The sequence below is a fragment of the Drosophila erecta genome, unplaced genomic scaffold (assembly GCF_003286155.1).
Source record: "Drosophila erecta strain 14021-0224.00,06,07 unplaced genomic scaffold, DereRS2 tig00000000-arrow-pilon, whole genome shotgun sequence".
Classification (NCBI taxonomy): Eukaryota; Metazoa; Arthropoda; class Insecta; order Diptera; family Drosophilidae; genus Drosophila; species Drosophila erecta.
In genome coordinates, this window is record NW_020825194.1 from 3,245,414 (window position 1) to 3,269,831 (window position 24,418).

A 24,418-nucleotide genomic window follows, 5' to 3' on the forward strand; every position below is an offset into this window, starting at 1 on the left:
CCAAACTTTGTCAGCCGGGAAACAAGTCGAGCCAATAACAACGCCTCATAAACTGGAGTCGAAACAGGGAAAAGGCTGTAATGGCAACTGTTATTATATGTTCGATACAATGCAGACGGCATATTTTGTAAAAGGGATGAGAAGGTAAAAATCTGCTAATCCCACTTGACAACCAGATTTTGTTTGGCGGCATATGTTTAGCAACCTTTAGGGTTGTTCGTTTGAAAGCCGTTTGTTTATATGTATCTGCATGGGCTGCTGCCATTTAACTTAATCTTGCTTCACGCAACGTAATTGGGATTTTCATTACTTTTTGGGTGCTGTAACTTACGTGTTATGAAAACCATAGAGTTTTTTATAAATTATATAGTTCATTGATTTTATACAATAACAAGGTGCTAGGAACAAAATTAGCAACTTTCTGAGGTAGACTTTTGCAAGTGCAATTATTTTCCGAATTTTTCCATTAATAACAAATAAATACACAATTCCCTGAGCACTCTCTATATCTCTTTTCCTCTCGCTCGCTCTCTCTCTATCACTATCCTTTCTCACTCTTTTTCTCTAATGTAGAGAACTTGTGCGGTTGATTGCAACGTTGCCAGACTTCACAGGCAAACGTCGAAAATTAATTATGGCTCCCCAAACACACACACAAAACAACAAAAACAACAGCAGCAACGGCAGTGGAAGGGGGGATGGAAGTGGGCGGGGGTGGGAATGGAAATAAACAACATCCAACATATGCAGAGTGCAGACAGGACGACGACGACGACGAGGATGAGAATGAGCACGAGGATGAAACGGAAGTGGGGGCCGGACGTGAGGAGCAACCAGAAGGTTCAAAAGTTGGGAGTTTGCGCGGCAGCCGCAAAAAACCTGTACACAAATTATCTATAATAAAAATGCAAAACTTTCCACACGCACACAATACAGATGCATGCACAAGCACACACAAATACATTGAAAAAAGGGTTGAAGAAGCAGCGACATGTCGAAAATCAAAAACCTCTCGACTCTCCAGAGAGCCAAAAAACACGCACAGCAAGCAGCAATAACAACAAGCGGAGAAACAAACGGGATAAATGACAGATGAAACGCACGCGGAGAGGAAAGGACCTCTTGCATGTGTGCGTGTGTGTGTGTGTGCTCGTCCTGCGAACGAAGGTGAGCAACGAGTTCTGGTCTGGAATTGGGATTTAGTTTGGATTTGTGTTCCCACTGCCGGCTCCATTCCACCTCCATTGTTCGTCCTCTGCTGCAGATCAAACCGGAATAACCCCTAATGAAAACAGCACAGAACGGACAAGCAACAACAATTGTTACCGAATCGATTGGAGGGGAGGGAGTGGGCCACTCTCGCTCGGAAAACAACATTGGCGGTTGGGAAATTAGAGCCCAAAGTTGATTCAATTCCACACTTTATTATTGTGCTTGGGGGTACACTTAACTGAAACTTTCCTGATTAATGATACATTCATACATTCATATGAAATGTCTTTCTAGCGCAGTTCCTGAAAATTTGAAAGTTCCTAAACAGCTATCCCTAATTGTGCGGTGCTCGTCCAACTGGCGGAAAGCATTCGCATATCCGTCGCCGCCATATTAGACATTTGGGGGGTTTGAAATAATTTATGCCTAGCCTGTGTCTGACCCCCTTTTGGCTCCCATTCAGTTTAGTTCAGCCACTGGCAACCGGCAGTGGGGATTCCGGGCTAGGATGATACATGGACAGCATCGGAAATTGGACGATTAGGCGGGGGAAATATTTCAAATGTTCTATAGCAATGAACGACATGAAGCCGCAGACTAGCTGGGCAGTGTTGGTAAACGCAATGGGGAAATGGAAAGGTATTGCCTACAATTTTGCGCTACGTACATATGTACATATATATTTAATATTTTTCATAAATTTAATAAAAAGTGAAAATATAATGGCATCAGTTAAGTTAGTGGTTTTATGGTTGCTATTTTACAAACTTGAGCAAATCAGAAGTACCATTTAAATTCTCCATAACTATTCATTTCATCGATTTGAGCTAATAATATGGGGCCCCAAGAAATTCTCCTTTTCTTTGGTGTCTGTTAAGAATTTTTCGTTTTCCCAGGGGAAATTGACTTTGCCACAAGACTTCATCTGCTGACTGGCCCGCTCACATTCGCATTCGCAGACGCATTCGCATGCCCATTGTTATTGGCGCTAATTCCGACGTGCTCCCAAAAACAATTTCCTGAGAGCGCACTCGCGATTGTCGACGTCGTCGTTTCCACATCGTCTTTTGGCCACTTCGACTCGCCCCGATTTTTTAATAGATAGATACACATCGCACAGCCACAGCCAGCGTCGCGATTAACCCCCAAAAAGAAGTGTCAACTTTTAACTCAACCGCCAAATGGCCAACCCCAAGGACTCGCCGCATTTTCGGGTATAATTTGATTATCTTGGTGTCTCATTTTCCCCAATTTAAAAAGCTAATTCAAAGCGAATATATAATAAACAATAGTTGTTCTCAATAATTCTGAACAAATTGTAGAGATGTAAATGATATTTATAAGGTGGTTTAATGTGTTTTTGTAGTTATAGAGCAAGTTTTCCTTTCATAAATAAATAAATATTTATTATTATTCATGCTCAGCACCAGGAATCTCCATTGTTATTAATTTAGCTGTACAATCATCGTTATTAACCCCGCAAAAAAGTGTCAACCTCCAGAAAAACAGAAAAGGAAAAGCCACAAGGATTCATGTAATTTGCTGCTGCAAAAGTCTCGACGCTAGATGAGAAAACTTTACCAGCTTTTCGAGAAATCAAAGCAATTTCATTAGGGAAAAGCGTAGAAACAGAGAGTGCGAGTGGGCCAAAAGTACTGGGCGACCGAGAGGGGAGTTAATAGCCCGGTGCGTTGCTTTGGCAACTTTTGACAACTTTTTGCTCCTTCTTAGTGCGCCAAGAAGGCGGTCGAGACCCTTTTGTGCGTCAAGATTAATGATGTGACTCGAGGATGACGATGTTTGGCACTGCTAGTGGGGGGTTTTTGGAGTCCTGCCATAAGGAGTCCGCCTGCGTTATGCTAATCAAATTTCTATTCCACAGCATTGTTTTTGGCCCCGTTCGGCACTCGTCGTTTTGCACAAAAGCGAAAAAGTCAAGAGCAATTAGGCGCAAGAAAGCAACAATTGCACTGATAACAACTCCAGTTCGCTGAGAAAATACTCGAATATCGTCGGGGGGAAGAAAGGGAGTATGTCGCTCCGATGATAAGCAAAATACCATTTATAACGAGTGTAATACCCCGAGCATGAGGAATCACTTCTAGCTAAGCTCTTTATAGCCCGGATATTAGCCCTTTTAGGCAAATACACATACAAATTACTTTGCATACAAGAAACTCTAATGAGTCATCGAAATTTCATAGAAATACGAGCTGAGTCACGATTTTTCATTATTATTTAAACAAAACCAGATACCTTGTAAATGATAAATTTCTTTAATAAATTATCCAACATCTACGGTATTTGCACTTGAAAAAGGCAACAAGTTACTGCTTATCAGCTAGTAAATTCCACATAAACATGTCGACATTACGAAATATAATAAAAAATAACCTTGATAAGGTTTTATTTTGTTTATTGATTAATAAATAATGCCTACCAAAGTTGTCGTCGCAATAATAATTAAACAATGTGAAAATTCAAATAAGCGTCGATTCTAATGGCGCCTAATGGCCCGGAAAATCGATTTCACCTTAAACAGAACTTAATGACTCTTTGTCACGCGTCAACGCGAAGAAGACAGCGCGAAAATCGAGGCAATAACAAAACAAATCGAATCAGATTGGCCGCAACGCCTCCACCAAATGAATGCCAAGGGTGTATTCCCTCGATCCGCTTTCTAAATCGAGTTTAAACCCAAATTCCAGAGCGTTATGCCCCGGCCGCAATAATAACAATCCATCAACCGGTAGATGGAAAACATTTCCAGTGTACACACTGCCAACACGTCTTTGTATAACCACCATCGTATCGCATGTAAACAGTGTAAATATCGATAACGTTCCGGGTAGTGCGTGGAAATAGGGTCAGTGCAGATTAGGAAATCGCAGCAAGACGAGCACTATAGGTAAAAAAAAATCCGTTGTCACTTCTGAATTAATTTGTTTAGTCTTTAACCAATAAAGAAATTTCTAATGCAAACTATCATATAGTAAACGTATCCAAAAATATTCAAAATGGCATATTTTCAGCTTATCGTGCTATATATTTTTGCTATAGTTTACAAGTTAAAATAAAGCAACAGGCTGGTTACATTTAATATAAGTGGAAACGGAAGTCATTGGGGAATAACATAAATCATTATCGAGTTGGGTTTAGCCCGACGCAAACCGGTTATCAACTGCAATTGGCAATCACGCGAAATTCTATACACCAATTAAGCATGGCACACTACAGTACTGTACAGTAGATTTTATTCTATGCCTTATTTATTTGGCTGTGGCTTTAGTTTCTGGCAATACCCTGCAATTGTTGTCAATGCACTTGCAGTGGAATAGCCACGCTTATTCATTCAATTTGCTGGCACGTTTTACATTACACACGACAACCCTGACCTACAAAGTGGAAAATAATAAAAAAATCAAGCAAACGCGACTGCTGGTCCCCTGTTTTTGTTGCCTTGCATCGAAAATTGTTTGTGCCGTTTGGCTCTGGCGCTTGAGTAGAGTTCACATTGAATGTTATAAATAAATTAAAGGAACATAGCGTGGGAGTGTGTATGTGTTACGTGAATGTTAGTGTGTGTGCGTGTGGAGGGGCCGGACAGTCTGAGTTCCCTAGCAATGCACGGCTTGCATTCAACATTCATCGCTAATTGCAGCTGATAAGTGGACAGCATTCCTCAACGCCAAGCAGCTATGTCTAAGCCCAATACTATCGTTGTTTTTGTGATATAGATTCTTTTCCAACACTAAATCTAAAGAATAATCACAAAAATATTTTCAGAGCTAGCTGAATAGATTAATAGCTAATTAGCTGAGTATATGAGCTATATACATAGCTATAGCAGCAGATAGCTAAATGCATTTTAAAAAGTTTACTTTGAATCTTTTATGTATATAGAACATATTAAAGAACTTTTTTCTAAGCATTTTGTTCCATTTGTATGAACTTCCGATAAGTGCTTCAAACAAAACAGACCGAGTTTCAAGCGACTGACTTTTACCATGGAATTATTCGGCCATAATACTAATTGCCCTGGCGAAAACAAAGCACAAACAGACAAACCAAAGTTGGTGATTTTGTGATCTGCTGCTTTCTTCCCAGACACACACACACATGCACACACAGTGCATAAATGCTATGGCTATCAGAGGCACATTTACATCTGCTTAAGACAGTGACAGATACTTTCTCTTTTCCCCGCTCGAGAGTGATGAAACTCAGGTTAAAAATAGAATGGCGAGCGAGTGGAGAGCGGACAGCCGCCCCTTGCATTCATTTATAGTTTTCAGTGATTTTGTTTTTTGATGAAAACTCATAATTGCGCTGGTTTTTGTCACTGTACAATGGCCGAATTGTTGGAGTGTCGGAGGTGTTTACAAAGTTCAAGTGTTTGGGAGCAGCTGCGCAGCCAGCATTTATTTTTAGCCCGAAAGAGCAGCGAGAGCGAAGCAGCGAGAATAGCGGCCAAGAGAACGTGCGCAAGTGCATTTTTAAAATCAGAATCGGATGCTGCATGCTCTCGCTCTCGCTCTCAGAAAGCGTGATTACGAGTTTGGTTTTTTCTATTCGTAGTTTTTTTTTTAATGTGTGTGTGATTGGCATTTTCTCACCTGGTCGATCCAATGACTGTCTGCGACTCATTGGCAAAAGATTTGTGCTGCTCTTCTGTTGTGTGGTGTTTTTTCAGGGGGGTTTTAGAGACAATAACGTCGGCGAATGCAAATTATGCCAATTTTGATTGATTCATTGGTTAATTTGTTGCTGCTGTTGCTGCTGGTTGTTGGTTCCTCTTGGCTATTGCTTTTGCTTATTTCCTTTTGCCGCGCTGCTTCTTACTCAATTCTATACACTCAACACACACACACGCGGGCATCTTTCGAATTTCATTTCACACGCGACTGTTGACTTTCTTTTTGCCCCCTCTCTCACTCTTGCACGCTCTTTCTTTTTCTCACTCTCTGAGAACACGACAGATGCTGTTGTTGGGGGGCCTTTTTATTGAATTTGAGGTGTTGCTGCTTCTGCTTCTATTGCAATTTGTGACGTGCTGTTGTGATTTGTTTGTTGCTGGCTTGTTGTTTGAAAAACGCTTTTCGACAACACACATATGGGGAGCACACACACACGCACTCGCCAGCAGCCAGCACACACACACAAACACACACGCACGCACACACTCACGCTCGCGCGTCACGTCAATGAACGCAGCAGCACGTAGTTGTTGTTTTCGTCACTGAATCTCGCCTTCTACGCACATTTTGCTGGCTAATCGAAGCACTTGATCGGCAACTGCTCATCAGAGCCTTGTTTATTTACATTGCCGCACGGGGCTTGTGCACTTTCCGCGATTTAATGCGATTTTCTTTCGATTCGCACGGCCGTACAACGAGCGCCGCCGCCGCAAACAAAGGGAAATGATGAATGCTAGAGCTGGAAGAGAAGCCGATGGTTATTCGATACTATCGATGTATCTAGAAAACTGACAGAATCGATGTTTGCCTCGCAGCCATCGATTGTTTTCACTCCAAAATTATGGTTTTGTTCAAGAATTCATTGTTAATAAATACAATAGTCATCTTAATAACAGTCCTGAAACCGTTTAGTGATTTATAACAATTTAAGCGCGTTGTTTACGATAAACTATGAAATCTAGGGTTGACACCTGTCTGCGTAGACCTTTTTCTGGTTGTAAATAAACAGCGGGACGGCACTAACGTAAAAAAATTAGGTAGATAAATAACTTTATTTTACTAGTTAATCAATTGAGAATATAAAGAAAACCATAAAACTTTCCGCACTAAAATCTACATATTTATAACACAACATGAAATGGTAAACGATATTTTTAAATACGGAACTGAGTATATCGCGACATCTGACAACCCTGAAAACAATGCAGACCAGACATTAGGTCGGGGACGTGTGCTAGAGCGAGATGTCTGCTAGTACTGATTTCGTCTCACTCGCGCACGAAGAGGTAGAGAAGAAAAAAAGCAAAACGAACTGGGCAAACTAGCGAACTTCACAAAACCCTTGACAAGACAACTTTGTATTATTTTCCATTTCTCCTTGATTATTATTACCGCGGCTGGGCGAGTTATCCCTTAATGTTCGATTAATAGCATTTCCGCAGATTTCCCGCACTTTTGCTGCACTCCGAACTGTTGTTGTATCGACTGCCCGAAATCGATTGGTCGATTAGGCGATAAGCCCATTTCGCGGTATTTTACCAACACTGGTCGATAGCCAACTATCGTATCGTATCGCCTAATTACAAAAAATAAATATAAATGAAGTGAAGCGGACGCAGCAACAAAAACAAAGAGATTGCTACGATCAAAATGCTACGGGTAAGTGACCTGATCGGCGATTAAAACGTATATAGAGTTCAGTATGCACCTATATCTTCCTGTACGGCAGGCAATCGGGAAACGGGACAGGGACATCTTCGAGGAGGTTTGGCCGGACAAAAGGCGAATAGTTTTGAAGCTGCTGCGCCAGGATACGGTGTCGCAGCGCGAATGGCAGGACCTATTCTTCGGCGTCCACTTCGTGTGCCTGTGGGACGAGAAGGGTGCGGCCAAGATCTACGACTGCCTGCAGCAGGACATCGTTGAGTTCATCGTCCAGGCCCAAAGCCAGGTGCAAGCGCAACGGGGCGAGCAAGCCCTTCTGGCCACCTACATTGTAGAGTGGCGCAAGTTCTTTACACAGTCCAACTACCTGCCGTTGCCCTTCCGCCAGCTGGAGCAGTCGCCCCAGGTGAAGCCCTCGTCCAGTGGCAGCAGCTCCTCCGCATCTGTTTCCGCTTCGGGAGCGAGTACGAGTGCCGCTGCGGCGGCAGCAACCTCATCCTGTAGCGGGCAAGCTGGAAAGTCAGGAGCCTCCACCTCAGCCACAGCTGGAGCCTCCACTTCAGCCGCCGCTGCTGCAGCCTCCACATCCGCCTCCACAAGCTCAGCAGCGGCAGCTGCAGTAGCTTCCGGAAGTGGGAGCACCAGCAGCAGCACCTCTACTTCCAAGAAAAACCCCACGGAGGACAGTCCTGTACGAAAACTCATGCTGGACTCGTGGAACAAGCACATCTTCCACGACATCAAACATCGCCTGCAGGAGTCGGCCATGAAGATTGTGCACGCCGAGCGGAACGGCGATGCCTACGATGCCCAGCTAGTAGTAGGGGTACGCGAGAGCTATGTGAATCTCTCCTCGAATGCAGAGGACAAACTAGAGATTTACAGGGAGAACTTTGAGATGGCGTACCTTAAGGCCACGGCCGAGTTCTATCGCTTGAAATCCGCAGAGCAACAGCAGGAAAACGGAGTGTTGGCCTACATGAAATACGCTGACTTAAAGTTACGTGAGGAGGAGGTCAGGGCCAAGCGGTATCTGGAGCCCAGCAGCTTCAATATACTCTTTTACACGCTGGTCAAGGTGCTTATAGTAGATCACCTGAACTCCATCATTGCCGAGTGTCCGGCTTTAATCAGGGACTATGAAACGGAGCGATTGAATCTCATGTTCCGCCTGATGGATCGGGTGATGCATGGCGTGGGCGTGGAGGCCATGATGGGTGACCTGCAGCGGCATATCATGTCCGCCGGACTGGCCGATATGCTGTCCGCTTCAGAGGTGATCACCCAGGACTCGGAAAAGTACGTTGAACGGCTTCTTGAGCTCTTCAACAAGTTCAGCGACCTAGTGCGCAACGCCTTCAATGACGATCCCCGCTTCCTCACTGCCCGCGACATAGCTTTTAAGACGGTAGTCAACGACACCAGCGTGTTCAAGATGGAGCTGCCCACGAGTATCGCCAATCGGGGTGTAAAATACACAGCGCCGGAGAGCAAATGTCCGGAACTACTGGCAAACTACTGCGACATGCTGCTGCGGCGAACGCCGCTCAGCAAGCGCCTCACCAGCGAACAGATCGACGCCCGTCTGCGCGATGTCCTGCTGGTCCTGAAGTACGTAAACAACAAGGACGTCTTTATGCGCTATCACAAAGTTCATTTGACGAGACGGTAAGTTGACTTCTTAATGATATAATTGAAGCGAGTACTTTAAAAAACTGTACAGGGAAAAGTAAATATGATTTATTCGATTGCAAGGTTACTCAACTCAGACAATATTCAGAATATTCCCAGTTCATTGATATCATTTTCTTGTTCCCTCCAATTACAGCTTGATTCTGGGCACCAGTGCGGACAGCGAAAAGGAGGAGGACATTGTCGAGTGGCTGCGAGAGGTGGGCATGCCGGCGGACTACGTGAATCGGCTGGCACGCATGTTCCAGGACATAAAGGTGGGTTCTACCAGATTGATGTTTGGGACCTGTTTATTCATTTTCCCCTTTCATATGCAGGTCAGCGAAGATTTAAATACTCAATTCCGCACCTCGATAAGTCGGCACGATGCTATCAACATAAAAATACTCAATGCTGGTGCCTGGGCCCGCTGCTCGGAGCGTGTCTCGGTCTCACTGCCCATCGAGCTAGAGGACTATATTCCAGATGTGGAGGAGTTTTACAAGAAGAAGCATTCCGGCCGTAAGCTGCAGTGGTACCATCACATGAGCAATGGCACTATTACCTTTGTGAATAACTTTGGGCGCTACGATCTGGATGTGACCACTTTCCAGATGGCCGTCTTGTTTGCCTGGAATCAGCGTCAGCACGACAAAATTTCCTACGAGAATCTCCGCCTGGCCACAGAACTACCAGGTTAGGATTGCATATTTACTTTACGTTTCCGTGCTAATTAGTTGTGTACTTTTAAGATCCCGAACTGAGGCGAACGTTGTGGTCGCTGGTGGCGTTTCCCAAGATTAAGAAACAGATCCTGCTCATGGAACCGGTGGCCATCAGTTCGCCCAAGGACTTTGCCGAGAACACAATGTTCTATATTAATCAGGAGTTTGCCATTGTCAAGAATGGCAAGTCCCAGCGCCGTGGAAAGGTGAATATAAATATTACCTATCTTATAGTTCATAACCAGATTTCTCCCCCGCAGCTTAATCTTATAGGGCGCCTGCAATTGAGCACGGAACGCTCGCAGCAGGAGGACAATCAGTCCATTGTGCAACTGCGCATTCTGCGCACACAAGAGGCCATTATCAAAATCATGAAAGTGCGCAAGCGGATGAACAACGCAGCGCTGCAGGTTTGTAGTTCGATAGCTAGTTATGCCGCTCAAGGGACTTAAAAAAATCTTTTCCACAGGGTGAACTCATCGATATATTGAAGAACATGTTCCTGCCGTCCAAGAAGATGATCAAGGAGCAGCTGGAGTGGCTGATCGAGAACAAGTATATGAGACGGGACGACGACGATATCAACATGTTTATTTATGTAGCTTAAGCAGCTGCTCCTGATCCCGGCTCTAGTCTCAAGTCCCGTCAATGCAGTCATTCTCATTTCCATTCCCTCACTATTCAAAAACTATCGCTGCTGCGATTTTAATCTCAACGCCGACGTGCTCAAAGCACGCGCCCTTTTTTCTGTCTACGGAATTGGATAATTGTATTATATGGAAACGTGATTCGCTACTGACATTGCGTCCTCAGAGCATTTAAAAGACCCACACTCCAATCGGCAGTCGTTTCTCGTGTCCACGTCCTGTATTCATATATGCATCTGTATTTGTGAAACTTTGTATTTTTATATTGGCCCACTGGCTGCTCTGCGTAGCTCTAGGTATTATGTTTTGTGCGCTACTTGCACCCTGGAAATTCCACGCCCACGACCACGACCACGCCCTGCCCCCGAGAAATATCGATCGATAGCGTTAATCTAATCAACCTGCTGTTTTCTATGTGTGTAGTTCTCCCTTGTTCGTTTCCGTTGCCTGGTCTTCTGTTGATTCTTGGGTATTTTGCAATGTTCCACGTGAGACTCACACACCTCCTGAAGATTGATGGGGAAGCCAATTCTTTGTCTCCGGTCGCTCCCAGCATGGAATGCCTAATAACACACAAACACTCACTCACACGGGATCGCTAAACTATAACTAAAATAGCAATACTTTATGTTTAAGTTAATGAATAAACTTGGTTCTACACATAATGAAAGCGAATCTAATGCAGTTTTATTCCTATTTGGTTTTAGTAACTGAAGTAAAAGGATTCATATAAAAAATCATTATACCATAATGCTTAGTTTCTTTATTTAACTTACATTTTTAGGGGCGGATGTTAGGTTAGCGCTCTTAAGTAAAAACCTATATAAATAATTTAAAACAAGGACAAAACTTAGCTGATACATTTCTGCAAAAAGTGCACCAAAATACCAAGACAAGAGTTACACAATTGTGACACACAATGAACCTATTAAAATTAAAGTAAATATCAAAAATGGACAAAAACGAAGTGAAGGACTGACAAACGGGTAATTTAAAAAAACACGTATAAATAAAAAGGAACCATATCCTATTCTAACTGGCACTATCATCTATGACTTATGATCCTATAGCTAAAATACTATCGAAGCGAGCATATGTCTCGGTGAGGGCAGGTCGATCTTTTTCGTAAAAAAGAAACATACTCATATCAAATATAAGATCAAACGTTTTCAAAAAGCCATTGACTCAAGGTTAATTGTTCCACCTTTTTATCTTAGAGAGGGATCACGGCCGTACATTAATGGGAATCTACCGTCGCTTCCTGCCTTTCTTATAGCCCTTGCCATACCATCCTGCCTGGGTGCGCGCCAGTTTGCGTGGAAAACTCGTGCTGAGCTGCTGTCTTCGCTTGGCCGTTTCCGCCGCCGCTATGTGTGCCAAGGATATATTCTCATCGTAGTCATCGTCGTCGTCGGAAGTTGGACAGCACTCACAGACGACGAATCGACCGCTCCTGGCCCGTTTTTTGTGTTTGCGCTGACTGAGGTTCCAACGCCTATAGAACTGGCACTCTAGCTCCGCGTACCGATCAAAACAGAAGAAACAACTGGCAGCGGATCTGTTCATCGCAAAGTTCGGCACCACCTGCGAGTTCCAAATATTAAGATCCGCTGGTGGTGGGATCAGGATGCTATGCAGACCAGAGTACGCGTACTTGGCATCGTACCAGGTGGGTAATTGGCGGAGCAGCTCCTCATCGTTGTTCTGCCTCAACAAATCCACCTGGGCCAGCTCGCTTTCCTCCTCCTCTTCGTTCTCGTTCTCTGTGCTGGATTCACCATCGCCTTCGCTCTTTATCTGTATGTTAGACGATTGAGAGGAAGGTGGAAGAACCAGCTTCGGTTCAACAAAGGGTGTGGACAAGGGAGCTCCGATGGGCACCAACGGTGGCAGCTGAAGCGGCTCTAGTCTTGTTTCAATTGGGACCGCGGACAAACTTTCCGCATGAGTTTTCTGTATGGCGACTAGTTTTGGCAGCTCTGGAAAACCATTGCTCGGTGTTTCCTCCGTCTCTTCTTTGAGGGAAAGTGGTTCAAGCTTGGGCAGCAGCTCCAAAAGTTGCAACTCCTGCTGAAAAATGGTGTCCTGGCATTCTGTTTTCTCCAGTTTAACTTCAGTCTCTATTTTAATGGACGACTCCTGCGTGATGGAGTCGTTCTCTGTTTTAACCTCCCCATTTGTTTTCACCTTCTCTGCCTTAATTTCCTCGTCCTGACCATTAAGGAGCTTGAATTTCTGTCGGAGCTCCAGGTTAGTCTTAACCCTTCGACCATTTTTGATGGGTGTGCGAATGCGGGGACCCTTGCCGATGGGAAAATCGCTGTAGTTATAGCTACAGCTCTCGCTGGAGATAGTGGAGTCTTGCGTTTCTTCAGTGGTAGTGGTAAAAGCCTCTTCCTCATCGGCATTCTTAAGCAACGGTTGTGTGAGTGTGTGCAGTTCCTCGGGCATCAAAAGCGAAGCATGTGCGAAAATGGGATCCTTTTCTTTCGTGTAAACAGGAACTGGAATGTGGAGTAGATGCATCAATTGGGCCATCACTTGATCACATTTCCCATTGATCTTAATGCTAGCTATTGCATCCTTGGGCGTCCACTGCAAGTTGACCACACAGATCTTGGCCCGTTGACGGGTAGGCCGGTCCATCTGCCACAGCCAAGTGTACTTCTTGAGAACCTTAAGACTGGAGCCTAAGCAGAGAATCACATCCGCTCGCTGCGCATTTGCAGTGGCTCCCGCCCAATTCAATGGCCACTTCACGTTCCCCCGCTCTCCGAAGTGCACAATGGTGTCGTACAAAGGCTCTGAGCAGCGATGGCATAAGCGGTGGGTTTTGTGGCAGTAGCGGGCGGTCATCTCCGTGGTGTCGAACTGGCGCCAGTAAACACTATTCGGTCGACAGTTCTTGCACACCTCCACGTACATGTTTCCATGGATTTCGGACAACGAATGTCTCGGCAATCCGGATCGCAAATGTAGGCCATCGCAATTCTGGGACACCACGTGATGCAGCAATCTGCGGCGATGCAGTTCATAGAGTGCCATGTGTGTGTAGGTGGGATTCGCGCTGGACAGATCATGCTCGCCGATGTCCTGACCCTTTTGGAGCAGTGTCCATATTCCCTGGCTACCGCGATAGTCCGGAATCAGGGCTGCCGTGCTGATACCGGCTCCCGTATAGCAAACTAGATGCTTGGCCTGCGAAATGATGTTGGCCAACTGCTCCACCTTCGCCTCGATCAGGTGCGGCGCATCCTCACGTTCCACCACTCGCTCCTTGTATATCTCCACCCGCTCCTTGCGCTTCTTGGTCGCCTTCACCATGTCCGGGTGTTTCTCCAAAAACTGTCGATCTTCGGTCGAGCGGAGAGAGTCGCATTTTCGCAATATCATCGAGACCTGGAACATTTTCTTAGATTAGCATAGGCATGAAATATAGAACGTAGCTTATCGCATAATAAAGAAATTAAAGGAAACACCGTTTGGACACTTGAAGATAATCAAAGATTGTTATTTGGAATGGATTTTTGTAATTTAATAACAATCTAAATGGGAACCTGCAAGCGTATAAAAACACACACACAGGCGCACTAATTACCCTTCGCATGGCATCCTTGCGTCGCCGCTTCTCGTTATCTTTCTTGGCAGGATTCATTTTGGCCCGCGTTATGTAAGACTGCGCCACGTCCATCTCCTGCTTGGGCTCCATCTCCATGTGCTGCTCCTGCTGTTTTTCCTCGTCAAGATCCTTCTCCATGATCCGGCACAATTGGCAATTATGGGGGGCAAATTACAGTGCGCCGCAGCCAGGAAGGGGAAAGTGTTATGTGGAATCCTGCGCAGGATGTCCGCTTACACCTTATGCGCCATGCGGAATCAGACTTTTGGCCATTGGTAATTTGCAATCCAAATCCAGCTACGACTTTTGTTTTGTAAATGTTTCTTTTTTTTGGGAAAAAAAGGTAAACAACTATCGATGACAGCATCGATAGGTCGGTCTATCGATGCCGAAGGAATGAATCGCTTCCACTGAACAGATATTCTAAATTAATCGAACTGTTAGATAACAACATTTTAAATAAACAATCTTTATTAATAATTATACATGTAATTATAATTATAGTCGTTTAAGGGGCTTTTTAATTGTTTGCGGAATAGCTTGTCAGATAACTATAGTTGTCATGTAATTAAGTTTAACTTTGCTCATGGTTTTGTCATACTATTAGAAATTAGTAAAAATTTTATATATTATCATATATCAGATATATCATATCAGATCCACATATACTACAATTTAAAATGTGGCCAACGTTCGGGTTATCCAGTCTAGATAAGGATAGACGCGTATGTAGATTCCGGGTATTCCTGGTGACCCGCAGGACAACCCGGCTGATGTGATTCCCACAACTACGTACATGCAGGGATATTCCCGATGGTACAGAAGCAAAGGACCTCCCGAGTCGCCGTTACAGGTGTCCTGGGCCATCTCGGAACCCACACAGAGTTGGTTGTTTGCATCAAATCCTCGAGGGAACTCCTCCAGCTGCCGTGTAAGCAGTTTCTTGCACACCTATGTATGTATAAGTGATTTATATATTTATTTTAGTTCGATTTAGATGTACAACTTTTAAATGGCCTATGCCATTTTACATACCCCATTTCCGTAGCGCTGCAACTTCACCTTCAGCAGCTGGGGGGATGGCTTCAGGGCCAGGCCAGTGCTGCCCCAGCCCACGGCTATGAAGGAGTCGGAGGAGCGTTCATCCTGAAACGGCAGACAGGCCGGATGCTTATACAGGTCAAAGACCACGGCCTCCATCAGTTTGACAAGTCCAATATCATTATAGAACTCCGGATCTTCGTAGGTCGGATGGGTTATATACCCAGCAACCATATAGTCTCTGGGCGCCGCATCCTCATCGAACGAATCGAAATCGAGTTCGCCCAATCGCACAACATTCACCTCTCCCCTGATCGAATATGTGAAATCAAAGTGAGTATTTGATTTTGATTGATTTTGATTTTGATTTTGATTGTATAATGTTAATCGAAGCTTGAGCCAGCAAAAAGTCCCTACTTACTTTTCCGATTCCAAGCAGTGAGCTGCGGTTAAGACGAACCGTTCGCTGATCAAAACGCCACCACAAAACCAGTCGGAACGGCTGCTCGGATCTTGGCGACGCCCCAAGCGTGCCATGTGCGGAAATTCCCTGGGCTGGGCCGGATGACCACCGACGATGAGCGGCGTGTAGCTCCTGCAGTTGTCTAAGATCCGACTCTCAATCGGAGACCCGGGGAACAGGAATCCGAATTCGATTCTCTCCTCAAAAATGCTCTTTTTGTATCTCGTGCAAGCTGAAGTTGGACAAATTGGGAATTTCAGGTGACTATAATAGGAAATTAATTCCTCTTGAGGGTACACAAGATCCTTAAGACCACTTGCAAATTGATGGCTACTTCTTTGTCCACTTACATCCGACAATATCCATATCCAGCTGATGACCAAAAACACATGCCAGCGCAACGATCAGCTGGGAGAACAGTCTCCTCATCTTCATCTTCAGGTGGCGATCGGTGATCGACTGTGCGATCCGAACGGGTTTAGCTCCCATTTAGTTAACGATCGATTAGCTGCGGAATCCCCATTGGAGGCGAGTCTAAAGCGGGTAAACGCTAATGAAATCCCCGCTCTTACCGCTATTATTCCACAACAAAACGGTTTTGTTTATACTTCTTATAAGTGGGTAAGCAAATAGGATGACTTTATTATACCCGTTACTCGTAGAGTAAAAGGGAATACTAGATTCGTTTAAATGTATGTAACAGGCAGAAGAAAGCGTGTCCGAACATATAAAGTATATATATTCTTGATCACGATCAATAGCCGAGTCGAACTGGCCGTCCGTCTTGTCTGTATGAACGCCTCGATCTCAGGATCTACAAAAGCTAGAATGTTGACATTAAGTATGCAGCTTTCAGAGACATAGACGCAGCGCAAGTTTATTGTTTATTATCCCAATGTTGCTGCGACCACAAACCGCACAAAACTATCACGCCCACACTTTTGAACAATTTTTTTTTTTAATTTCTTAATTTATTCGCAATTTTTACCGATATTCCAGAAAATTATGAATTACCGATATTTCGCACATCCCCTAGCTGAGTAAGGGGTATCTGATAGCTCGACTTTAGCATTCCATCTTTTTTTGTAATTTTTCTGATGTATGATGTTGTAGAAATTCAAAAAAATTAAAAAATGTACCAAGGCTGAATTTCTAAACTCTATAACTCAACTAATCCTAATCGAATTTTAAAGTGGCATACCTCTAAATGTTTCTGGCGCAATTCTCTAAAAATCTGCATTTAAATTTAGAAATTAATTTTTTTTACATTTTTTTGTAATTTTTCTGATGTATGATGTTGTAGAAATTCAAAAAAATTAAGAAATGTCCCAAGGCTGAAGTTCTAAGCTTTATAACTCAACTAATCTTAATCGGATTTTGAAGTGGCATACCTCTAAATGTTTCTGGCGCAATTCTCTAAAAATCTGCATTTAAATTTAGAAATTAATTTTTTTACATTTTTTTGTAATTTTTCTGATGTATGATGTTGTAGAAATTCAAAAAAATTAAGAAATGTCCCAAGGCTGAAGTTCTAAGCTTTATAACTCAACTAATCTTAATCGGATTTTGAAGTGGCATACCTCTAAATGTTTCTGGCGCAATTCTCTAAAAATCTGCATTTAAATTTAAAAATTAATTTTTTTTTTAATTTTTTGTAATTTTTCTGATGAAATTCAAAAAAGTTCAAAAATGGCCGAAGGCTGAAGTTCAAGACTCCATAACTCCACTGATCTTAATCGGATTTTGAAGTGGCATACCTCTAAATGTTTCTGGCGCAATTCTCTAAAAATCTGCATTCAAATTTAGAAATTTATTTTTTTTTGATTTTTTTGTAATTTTTCTGATGTATTATGTTGTAGAAATTTAAAAAAGTTCAAAAATGGCCGAAGGCTGAAGTTCAAGACTCCATAACTCAACTGATCTTAATCGGATTTTGAAGTGGCATACCTCTAAATGTTTGTAAAGCAATTCTCTAAAAATCTGCATTCAAATTTAGAAATTTATTTTTCTTTGATTTTTTTGTAATTTTTCTGATGTATTATTGTAGAAATTCAAAAAAGTTCAAAAATGGCCGAAGGCTGAAGTTCAAGACTCCATAACACAACTTATCTTAATCGGATTTTGAAGTGGCATACCTCTAAATGTTTGTAAAGCAATTCTCTAAAAATCTGCATTCAAATTTAGAAATTTATTTTTCTTTGATTTTTTTGTAATTTTTCTGATGTATTATTGTAGAAATTCAAAAATGGCCGAAGGCTGAAGTTCTATACTCCATAACTCAACTTATCTTAATCGGATTTTGAAGTGGCATACCTCTAAATGTTTCTGGCGCAATTCTCTAAAAATTTAGAAATACTTTTTTTTCATTTTTTTTGTATTTTTCTGATGATGATGTTGTAGAAATTCAAAAAAATTAAGAAATGGCCGAGTCGCACTGGCCATGTCCGGCTGTCCGTCCGTCTGTCTCTGTATGAACGCCTCGATCCCAGGAACTACAAAAGCTAGACTGCTGAGATAAGCATGCAGCTTCCAGAGACATAGACATAGTTTGCTTCGAAATGTTGCCACGCCCACTCTAACGCCCACAAACCGAACAAAACTTTCACACCCACACTTTTAAAAAATGTTTTTTTTTCATCTTATTATGTTTTCCCGAATTTCGTTTTCACTTGCACTAGCTGAGTAACGGGTATCTAATAGTCGGGGAACTCGAGCATTATATATTGTTTGTATTGTATCTTACTGGAAAAATATGATTTCAATACAATTTGAGATATCTTAATTGCAAATTATATTATTGATGATAAGGTGATGTTGATTTTTTATTGGACAATTTGTTGCATAATCCAGTCCAGGTAAAAGTGCACCCTTGTGTACACGCCCGGAATATCGGGTGTGTCGCAGCCAATTCCGACGGATGTGATACCCATTACTTGGTACATGCAAGGGTGGTCATCGCGACATATAACGACCGGGCCACCAGAGTCCCCATTGCAGGTGTCCATGTGTTCATTGGATCCGATACACAGTTGGGTGGTGGCATTGTATCCCTCGGGCAGTTCCTCGTTCTTTTCCGCCGTTAGCCTGCAGCGCGTTCCATAGTTGTAGAGCTTGACTTTCTGTAGCTTCTTGTTTTCCATCCTGGGAATGATCTCCAGTTGACCCCAACCGATGGCTATGAAGGAGGAGACCGATCGCCCATCGTGTAAGGGCAGACAGGCCGGATGCTTGTACTCGTTGAAGGTTACGGGTCGACTCAACCTCACCACGGATATGTCATTGTACATTTCCGGATAGTAGTAATCGGGATGAATTGTGAAGTCGCTGACGGTGAAGTCCTCCGGATCCGCGTCGTCGATGTCCGTGTCGAACTCCAAGTCTCCAAGGCGCACGATGTTAACTGAACCTCTGAAAAGGTTCCACATTTCTTTTGACAAATATAAATATAACCAGGCACGGGTACATACTGTGTAGAAAAGTGGCAATGGGCGGCGGTGAGCACATGCCTGTCGCTGATAAGAGTTCCTCCACAGAACCAGTCCACTTCTCCAAGATAGTTGCGATATCCCAGGCGAGCGGCATGGGGAAACTCCCCGCCCAAACTGCTTTCTCCGCCGATTATGCGACGAGTGTTGCTCATACATCTGTCCAGGGTTTGGTAGATCGGTAGATCGGTCGAGCTATACTCCAATGTATCCGCATGAAAGCTTTCTTTTTCTATTAGACAGGCTGTGGAGTGCAATAAATTTGTACAGGGTTTTCTTTTGAATAATAAAGAACCCACTTTTTGATAAATGAGGTTTCGGTGCCACCACCACTTTGGCTAAGAATACGAGCCATGCTGCTCCCAGAAGAACGGAGATCGAGTTTTTCATCGTGTCGTTGCCTCGGCGTTAAGTGAATAACTAGAATCATAATCATTTGCATTTCTGTGCTTCCTATTTAGTACAATCTTCTCAGGACAATTAAGCGGAAAATAAGCGTTCATGTTGATAAGTTGACTTATGATATTTTCATATTTATTGCAAGAGGAATATTCAGAAGAATCCAGCTTTATTCTTTGTTTGCAACTGCTTTCGATAATGTGTTGGTACGAAAGTTTGATAATTTACCCACTAATACTAATTTTTGGCCAGCTGCTGCTTAATCCAGTCCAGGTAAAAGTGAACCCGTGTATACATGGCCGGAATATCGGGGGTGTCGCAGGCCACTCCAATGGATGTGATACCCATCACGTGGTACATGCAGCGGTAGTCCTTATGATAGATGAGCACCGGTCCGCCGGAATCGCCGTTGCAGGTGTCCTTGTGCTTGTTGGATCCGATGCACAGTTGGGTGGTGGCATTGTATCCCTCGGGCAGTTCCTCGTTCTTTTCCGCCGTTAGCCTGCAGCGCGTTCCATAATTGTAGAGCTCGACTTTCTGTAGCTTCTTGTTTTCCGTCCTGGGAACGATCTCCAGTTGACCCCAACCGATGGCTATGAAGGAGGAGACCGATCGTCCATCGTCGAAGGGCAGACAGGCCGGATGCTTGTACTCGTTGAAGGTTACGGGTCGACTCAACCTCACCACGGAAATGTCATTGTAAATCGCCGGGTAGCTGTACCCGGGGTGCGTGGTAAAGTCCTTCACGACGAAGTCCTCCGGATCCGCATCGTCGTTGCTGGTGTCAAACTCCAAGTCTCCGAGGCGCGCGATGTTCACTGAACCCCTGAAAATATATAAATTGGTATATATTCCATAATGCATTTAAATAATGTTTTGTGTTGATTAAACCCGGCGTAGTTATACCACGACTTAAGCTTGGAAACTAGTAATAGGGTTATTATAGGAATCTAGTGATAAGAAGAGTACGTACTGTGGTGAGTAGTGGCAATGCGCTGCAGTGAGCACATGTCTGTTGCTGATAAGTGTTCCGCCACAGAACCAGTCCACCTCGCCATTGTCCTCCTTGTGGCCCAGGCGCACAGCATGCGGGAACTCCTTGGGCATTGCGGGTCCTCCTCCGATTATGAGCGGCGCATAGTTGGTGCATTTGTCCAGGGTCTTGTAGATAATCGGAGCGTTCTCGATCAGAAAGCTGAACTCGGACGTCTCCTCCCAAACGCTTTTCTTGTAGGCAGTGCACACTGTAAAGTACACACATGTATTCCAGACTCCAGACCTTTTGAACAACGATGCACTTACTCCTGGCTATATCCGCATCCTGGGACGACGCCCAAGCGACGAATAGAACCATCAATGCTGCTTCCAGCTGGACAATCTGGCTGAAGATCGCGCTCATCGTGTGGGTAGCTCTACGTTTAGTAAGCAACTAAAATAGTTATTAATAAGCAAAAAGCCGCTCTTTTGGACCCGCTAAAGTGCAATCTCCGCAGGAGAGCTTACAAAAACCGGGAAATTCCTCGTTTTTATTGATAAGACATTATACAATAATATTTGCTCTCGGCTTACGGCAGCAGAAAATCAATAGAAATGAAAGCCGGTTTGGTGGCGAATAACATGAAATCAATATGTTCCGGGATTTAAATATTTAAAAATATTGGGTAGATAATATAAACCATAATCATAATAAAATTGATGCATTGTCACGACTTGAAAGCAAGTGAAAAGTTCTTTGGAAATGAAAACCGGAAAATTTTCGTTCAAATCCAACACCAAACCGGTTTGTCAGCAAACCCAAATGCAAATGTTTACAGCTGGTGGATTTGCAATATATAATTAATAACTTGTATATTTCTGGCTTTCTCAGAACCCAGATGGGTTCCTAAATGTAAGAACTTATGTCCATATAGAATCAATCGAGGTGTTCACTGCGTCTGCTTGGCCAGCTCGCCCTTGATCCAGTTGAGGAAGTAGTGGACCCGCGTGTAGGGACTTGGAATGTCGGGCGTGGAGCAACTGATGCCGGCTGAGGTGATGCCCATTACGTGGTACATGCAGGCGAGATCCTTGTGATAGGCGAGCACTGGACCCCCAGAGTCTCCGTTACAGGTGTCCTTGTTGTCCCTTGACCCGATGCACAGCTGGCTTTTGGGTTCGTAGCCATTGGGCAGCTCATCATTCGCATCCACACTGCTGACACACCTGTCCTTGTAGCCCTGCAGCTGAACCTTCAGCAGCTTCTTCGACTCCTTCTGGGCAAACTTCTTCTGGCCCCAGCCGATGGCGATGAAGGACTCGTGCTGCTCGCCGTCGTCGAAGGGCAAGCAGGCAGGATGCTTGTATCTGTTGAACTTGACCTCGCGATCCAGCTGAACTATGGCAATGTCATTGTAGAGTTTGGGGTTCTCGAATCCCGGATGTGCCTTCAGAGCGAGCACGCCAAAGTCCTCCGGCTCAGCATCATCCTTTGTGGTATCGAACTCCAGTTCACCCAGGCGCACAACATTGACCTCACCGCTGGAGGAATATATATTAATATGTTAGGTTTAATTTTCAACGAAAGGGATTGTAACTAACTATGAGACATGGAAATTTCAGAACAAGAAGTGCACACTTACTGTTCGGAATAAAAGCAGTGAGCCGCTGTGAGCACTAGGCGATTGCTTATCAGGGTGCCGCCACAGAACCATTTGGTTTCATTGTTAGCTTTCCGATGGCCGAGACGAGCGGCAAATGGAAATTCCTTGGGCTCCGCCGGTGTGCCGTCCACTATCAGGGGTCTGGATCCGTGGCAGGAATCAACTGTCTCGTAGGTAATAGGGGCATCGGTAAAAAAGAAGCTAATGGCCACACGTTCCTCGAAGACAATCTGCTTAAATTTGTTGCAAGCTGAGGGGAATGTTCATTTCAGTAAGATTATATTATGTCTTACATTACTTACCAAGCTGGGCAGCTGGATCCGGATTTTGGCCGTGAACAAGGTTGCTGCTGATGATTGAAAACACCAGCAGTAATATCAATTCTAGCGATTGCATTGCCATAGTGAACTGCAGTGGAACTCGATCGGCCGGCAACTGATCTGATCGAAGTTAATCATCTACTTTTTAATTGCGCATCTACTTCGGAGACGCCGCTCTCCGGGCTTAGACAATGATCAGCTGGTTCTATTCTATATACATTACGGAGCACGGTGGAGATTCCTAGCTAACTCAGCCAACTATATTGGTTTTCCCAAAAAAAAAATTCATTCATAGTTAAATTTATATTATAAAATGTTCAGATTATCATTCAAAACAGGAAGTAACTGATATCAAATTGCTGGGATTGTTAGTTGATAACCACTGTACTAGATGAAAACCAGTTTGGCTAAAAAATACTGAGATAACTAAAGTTCGTTGGCTTAACATTTATATTAATGTTGGTAAATTGTACAAAGTTTAACGATATATGGTATAAAAATAACTAATTGAAGTGAATGCCCGCTGAATTGAACGCCAGCAGGAGCCGCATAAAGTCGTCGATGTCCATGCTTCTCGCACGTTTTACGGCCATGTCCTGTTCCTCCAAGATGGAAATGACTTTGTCCTGCATTTTAAAGTCATCTTCAACGGGCTGGGGGCATTCAAATTGTATTCTCTCGGTGATCAATCATATAGTTCCCACTTCTTCCCAGACTTACCTCATTCCTGAGTGAGCGATATAGTTTGTAGTTTTTCTCCAACATCTCCAATACGGAGGTCACTTTAAAGGTAGCCGCCAGCGTTTTGTTCTTTCGCAGGAAGGCAATACGGGTGAGGCCGTCCCATTCGGTAAAGTTGACTGGTGGCGGTGGGTTCTTCGGTTCCAGCCGGACCACACTACTTTCTACCTTCGGTGGCGGCTTAAAGTTGTTCTTGCCCACCTTCATGAGCATGTCCACCCGGGCCAGAAGTTGGGTGTTGATGCTCAGGCGACAGTAGAGCTTGTCACCAGGTTTGGCCACCAACCGCTCTGCAAACTCACGCTGGAACATGAGTACGGCGCACCGAAAGAGTGGTCGGTGGAGTAGCAACTTAAAGATCAGTGGCGAACTGATCTGGTACGGCACGTTGGCGATGCACAGATCGAAGAAGGGCAGCTCCGCCTTCAGAAAGTCCCCGATCAGCACCTGGAGCTTTGGTTGCAGCGGAGTGGCCTGCACACGCTTCTGCAACTCGGCGGCCAATCGGGTGTCAATCTCACATGCGATCACCTTCTTGGCGCGCTCCAGCATCCGAACGGTCATGTTTCCCGTTCCAGGACCGATTTCCAGCACCACATCTGTGGCTCGCAGAGCGGCCTTCTCCAGCATGGTGGTTATCACCAGGGGATTCTTTAGGATGTGCTGGCCAAAGTCCTTGTTGAAAACGATTCCTACAAATTCAGAAAAGCCGGCCTTAACGTAGGTTTTTTGATTGGATTTGGTACCGACATACCCTGTTTTTGCACCTCATTATGAATCCGGCTCTTTTTTTCCGTAGTGACCTTGGGCATCTTGTCTTGCTCTGATTTGTTGCCTTTAAAATTAAGAAATAACACAAAATATTTATTTGTTTTGGATGTGCTTCTTCTTCTTCGGCTGCGACATGTGCACTGTTAGCTATAGCCGATAACAGGCCAAAGCGATAACTTTCTCGTTAACAGAATATGTTAACCGCAAGCTGTAGGCCTTCATGTTAGCTGAAACTATAAAGGTACTTTAACATAAGTAAAAGTATGAAATTACTTTAAACCTTTTTCAGTTCTCGAGCGTACTGCGCGTAACGCTGCGATAAC

The 24,418-nt window shown here is 44.0% G+C and overlaps 8 protein-coding genes across 8 annotated transcripts in view; 1 reads left to right on the plus strand and 7 right to left on the minus strand.

Moving 5' to 3' along the window:
* LOC6555015 (mucin-17) overlaps window positions 1-7,409 on the minus strand; it is a 44,444-nt gene extending 37,035 nt beyond the window's left edge. The window contains exons 1-2 of the mRNA XM_001981361.3: window positions 7,302-7,409; window positions 5,829-6,648 (exon numbers count right to left, since the gene is read on the minus strand). Coding sequence (XP_001981397.3) covers window positions 5,829-5,859 — 31 coding nt within the window. The 5' untranslated portion in view covers window positions 5,860-6,648; window positions 7,302-7,409. The remainder of the gene's footprint in view (window positions 1-5,828; window positions 6,649-7,301) is intronic.
* LOC6555087 (cullin-5) lies at window positions 7,403-11,292 on the plus strand. Its single transcript, XM_001981362.3, has 7 exons — window positions 7,403-7,568; window positions 7,639-9,242; window positions 9,403-9,523; window positions 9,584-9,941; window positions 9,998-10,176; window positions 10,231-10,380; window positions 10,440-11,292. The coding sequence occupies exons 1-7, from the start codon at window positions 7,560-7,562 to the stop codon at window positions 10,575-10,577; spliced, it is 2,559 nt and encodes an 852-aa protein (XP_001981398.1). The 5' UTR covers window positions 7,403-7,559; the 3' UTR covers window positions 10,578-11,292.
* A 428-nt stretch (window positions 11,293-11,720) lies between these two features.
* On the minus strand, window positions 11,721-14,663 carry LOC6555088 (NAD-dependent protein deacetylase Sirt7). Its single transcript, XM_001981363.3, has 2 exons — window positions 14,216-14,663; window positions 11,721-14,016 (listed from the first exon to the last, which is right to left on the minus strand). The coding sequence occupies exons 1-2, from the start codon at window positions 14,372-14,374 to the stop codon at window positions 11,866-11,868; spliced, it is 2,310 nt and encodes a 769-aa protein (XP_001981399.1). The 5' UTR covers window positions 14,375-14,663; the 3' UTR covers window positions 11,721-11,865.
* A 224-nt stretch (window positions 14,664-14,887) lies between these two features.
* LOC6555089 (serine protease snake) lies at window positions 14,888-16,385 on the minus strand. Its single transcript, XM_001981364.3, has 4 exons — window positions 16,091-16,385; window positions 15,699-15,972; window positions 15,272-15,587; window positions 14,888-15,187 (listed from the first exon to the last, which is right to left on the minus strand). The coding sequence occupies exons 1-4, from the start codon at window positions 16,227-16,229 to the stop codon at window positions 14,912-14,914; spliced, it is 1,005 nt and encodes a 334-aa protein (XP_001981400.1). The 5' UTR covers window positions 16,230-16,385; the 3' UTR covers window positions 14,888-14,911.
* A 2,054-nt stretch (window positions 16,386-18,439) lies between these two features.
* On the minus strand, window positions 18,440-19,621 carry LOC6555090 (venom protease). The gene is made up of 3 exons (XM_001981365.2): window positions 19,525-19,621; window positions 19,208-19,469; window positions 18,440-19,148 (listed from the first exon to the last, which is right to left on the minus strand). Exons 1-3 carry the CDS (start codon window positions 19,613-19,615, stop codon window positions 18,563-18,565), a joined length of 939 nt encoding a protein of 312 aa, XP_001981401.1. The 5' UTR covers window positions 19,616-19,621; the 3' UTR covers window positions 18,440-18,562.
* Window positions 19,622-19,737: 116 nt separating this feature from the next.
* Window positions 19,738-21,121, minus strand: LOC6555091 (serine protease snake). The gene is made up of 3 exons (XM_026979982.1): window positions 20,927-21,121; window positions 20,598-20,868; window positions 19,738-20,450 (listed from the first exon to the last, which is right to left on the minus strand). Exons 1-3 carry the CDS (start codon window positions 21,021-21,023, stop codon window positions 19,862-19,864), a joined length of 957 nt encoding a protein of 318 aa, XP_026835783.1. The 5' UTR covers window positions 21,024-21,121; the 3' UTR covers window positions 19,738-19,861.
* A 334-nt stretch (window positions 21,122-21,455) lies between these two features.
* LOC6555092 (serine protease snake) lies at window positions 21,456-22,715 on the minus strand. The gene is made up of 3 exons (XM_001981367.3): window positions 22,566-22,715; window positions 22,243-22,513; window positions 21,456-22,141 (listed from the first exon to the last, which is right to left on the minus strand). The coding sequence occupies exons 1-3, from the start codon at window positions 22,663-22,665 to the stop codon at window positions 21,550-21,552; spliced, it is 963 nt and encodes a 320-aa protein (XP_001981403.1). The 5' UTR covers window positions 22,666-22,715; the 3' UTR covers window positions 21,456-21,549.
* A 295-nt stretch (window positions 22,716-23,010) lies between these two features.
* Window positions 23,011-24,282, minus strand: LOC6555093 (probable dimethyladenosine transferase). The gene is made up of 3 exons (XM_001981368.3): window positions 24,079-24,282; window positions 23,304-24,016; window positions 23,011-23,236 (listed from the first exon to the last, which is right to left on the minus strand). The coding sequence occupies exons 1-3, from the start codon at window positions 24,134-24,136 to the stop codon at window positions 23,087-23,089; spliced, it is 921 nt and encodes a 306-aa protein (XP_001981404.1). The 5' UTR covers window positions 24,137-24,282; the 3' UTR covers window positions 23,011-23,086.
* Window positions 24,283-24,418: the final 136 nt, after the last annotated feature.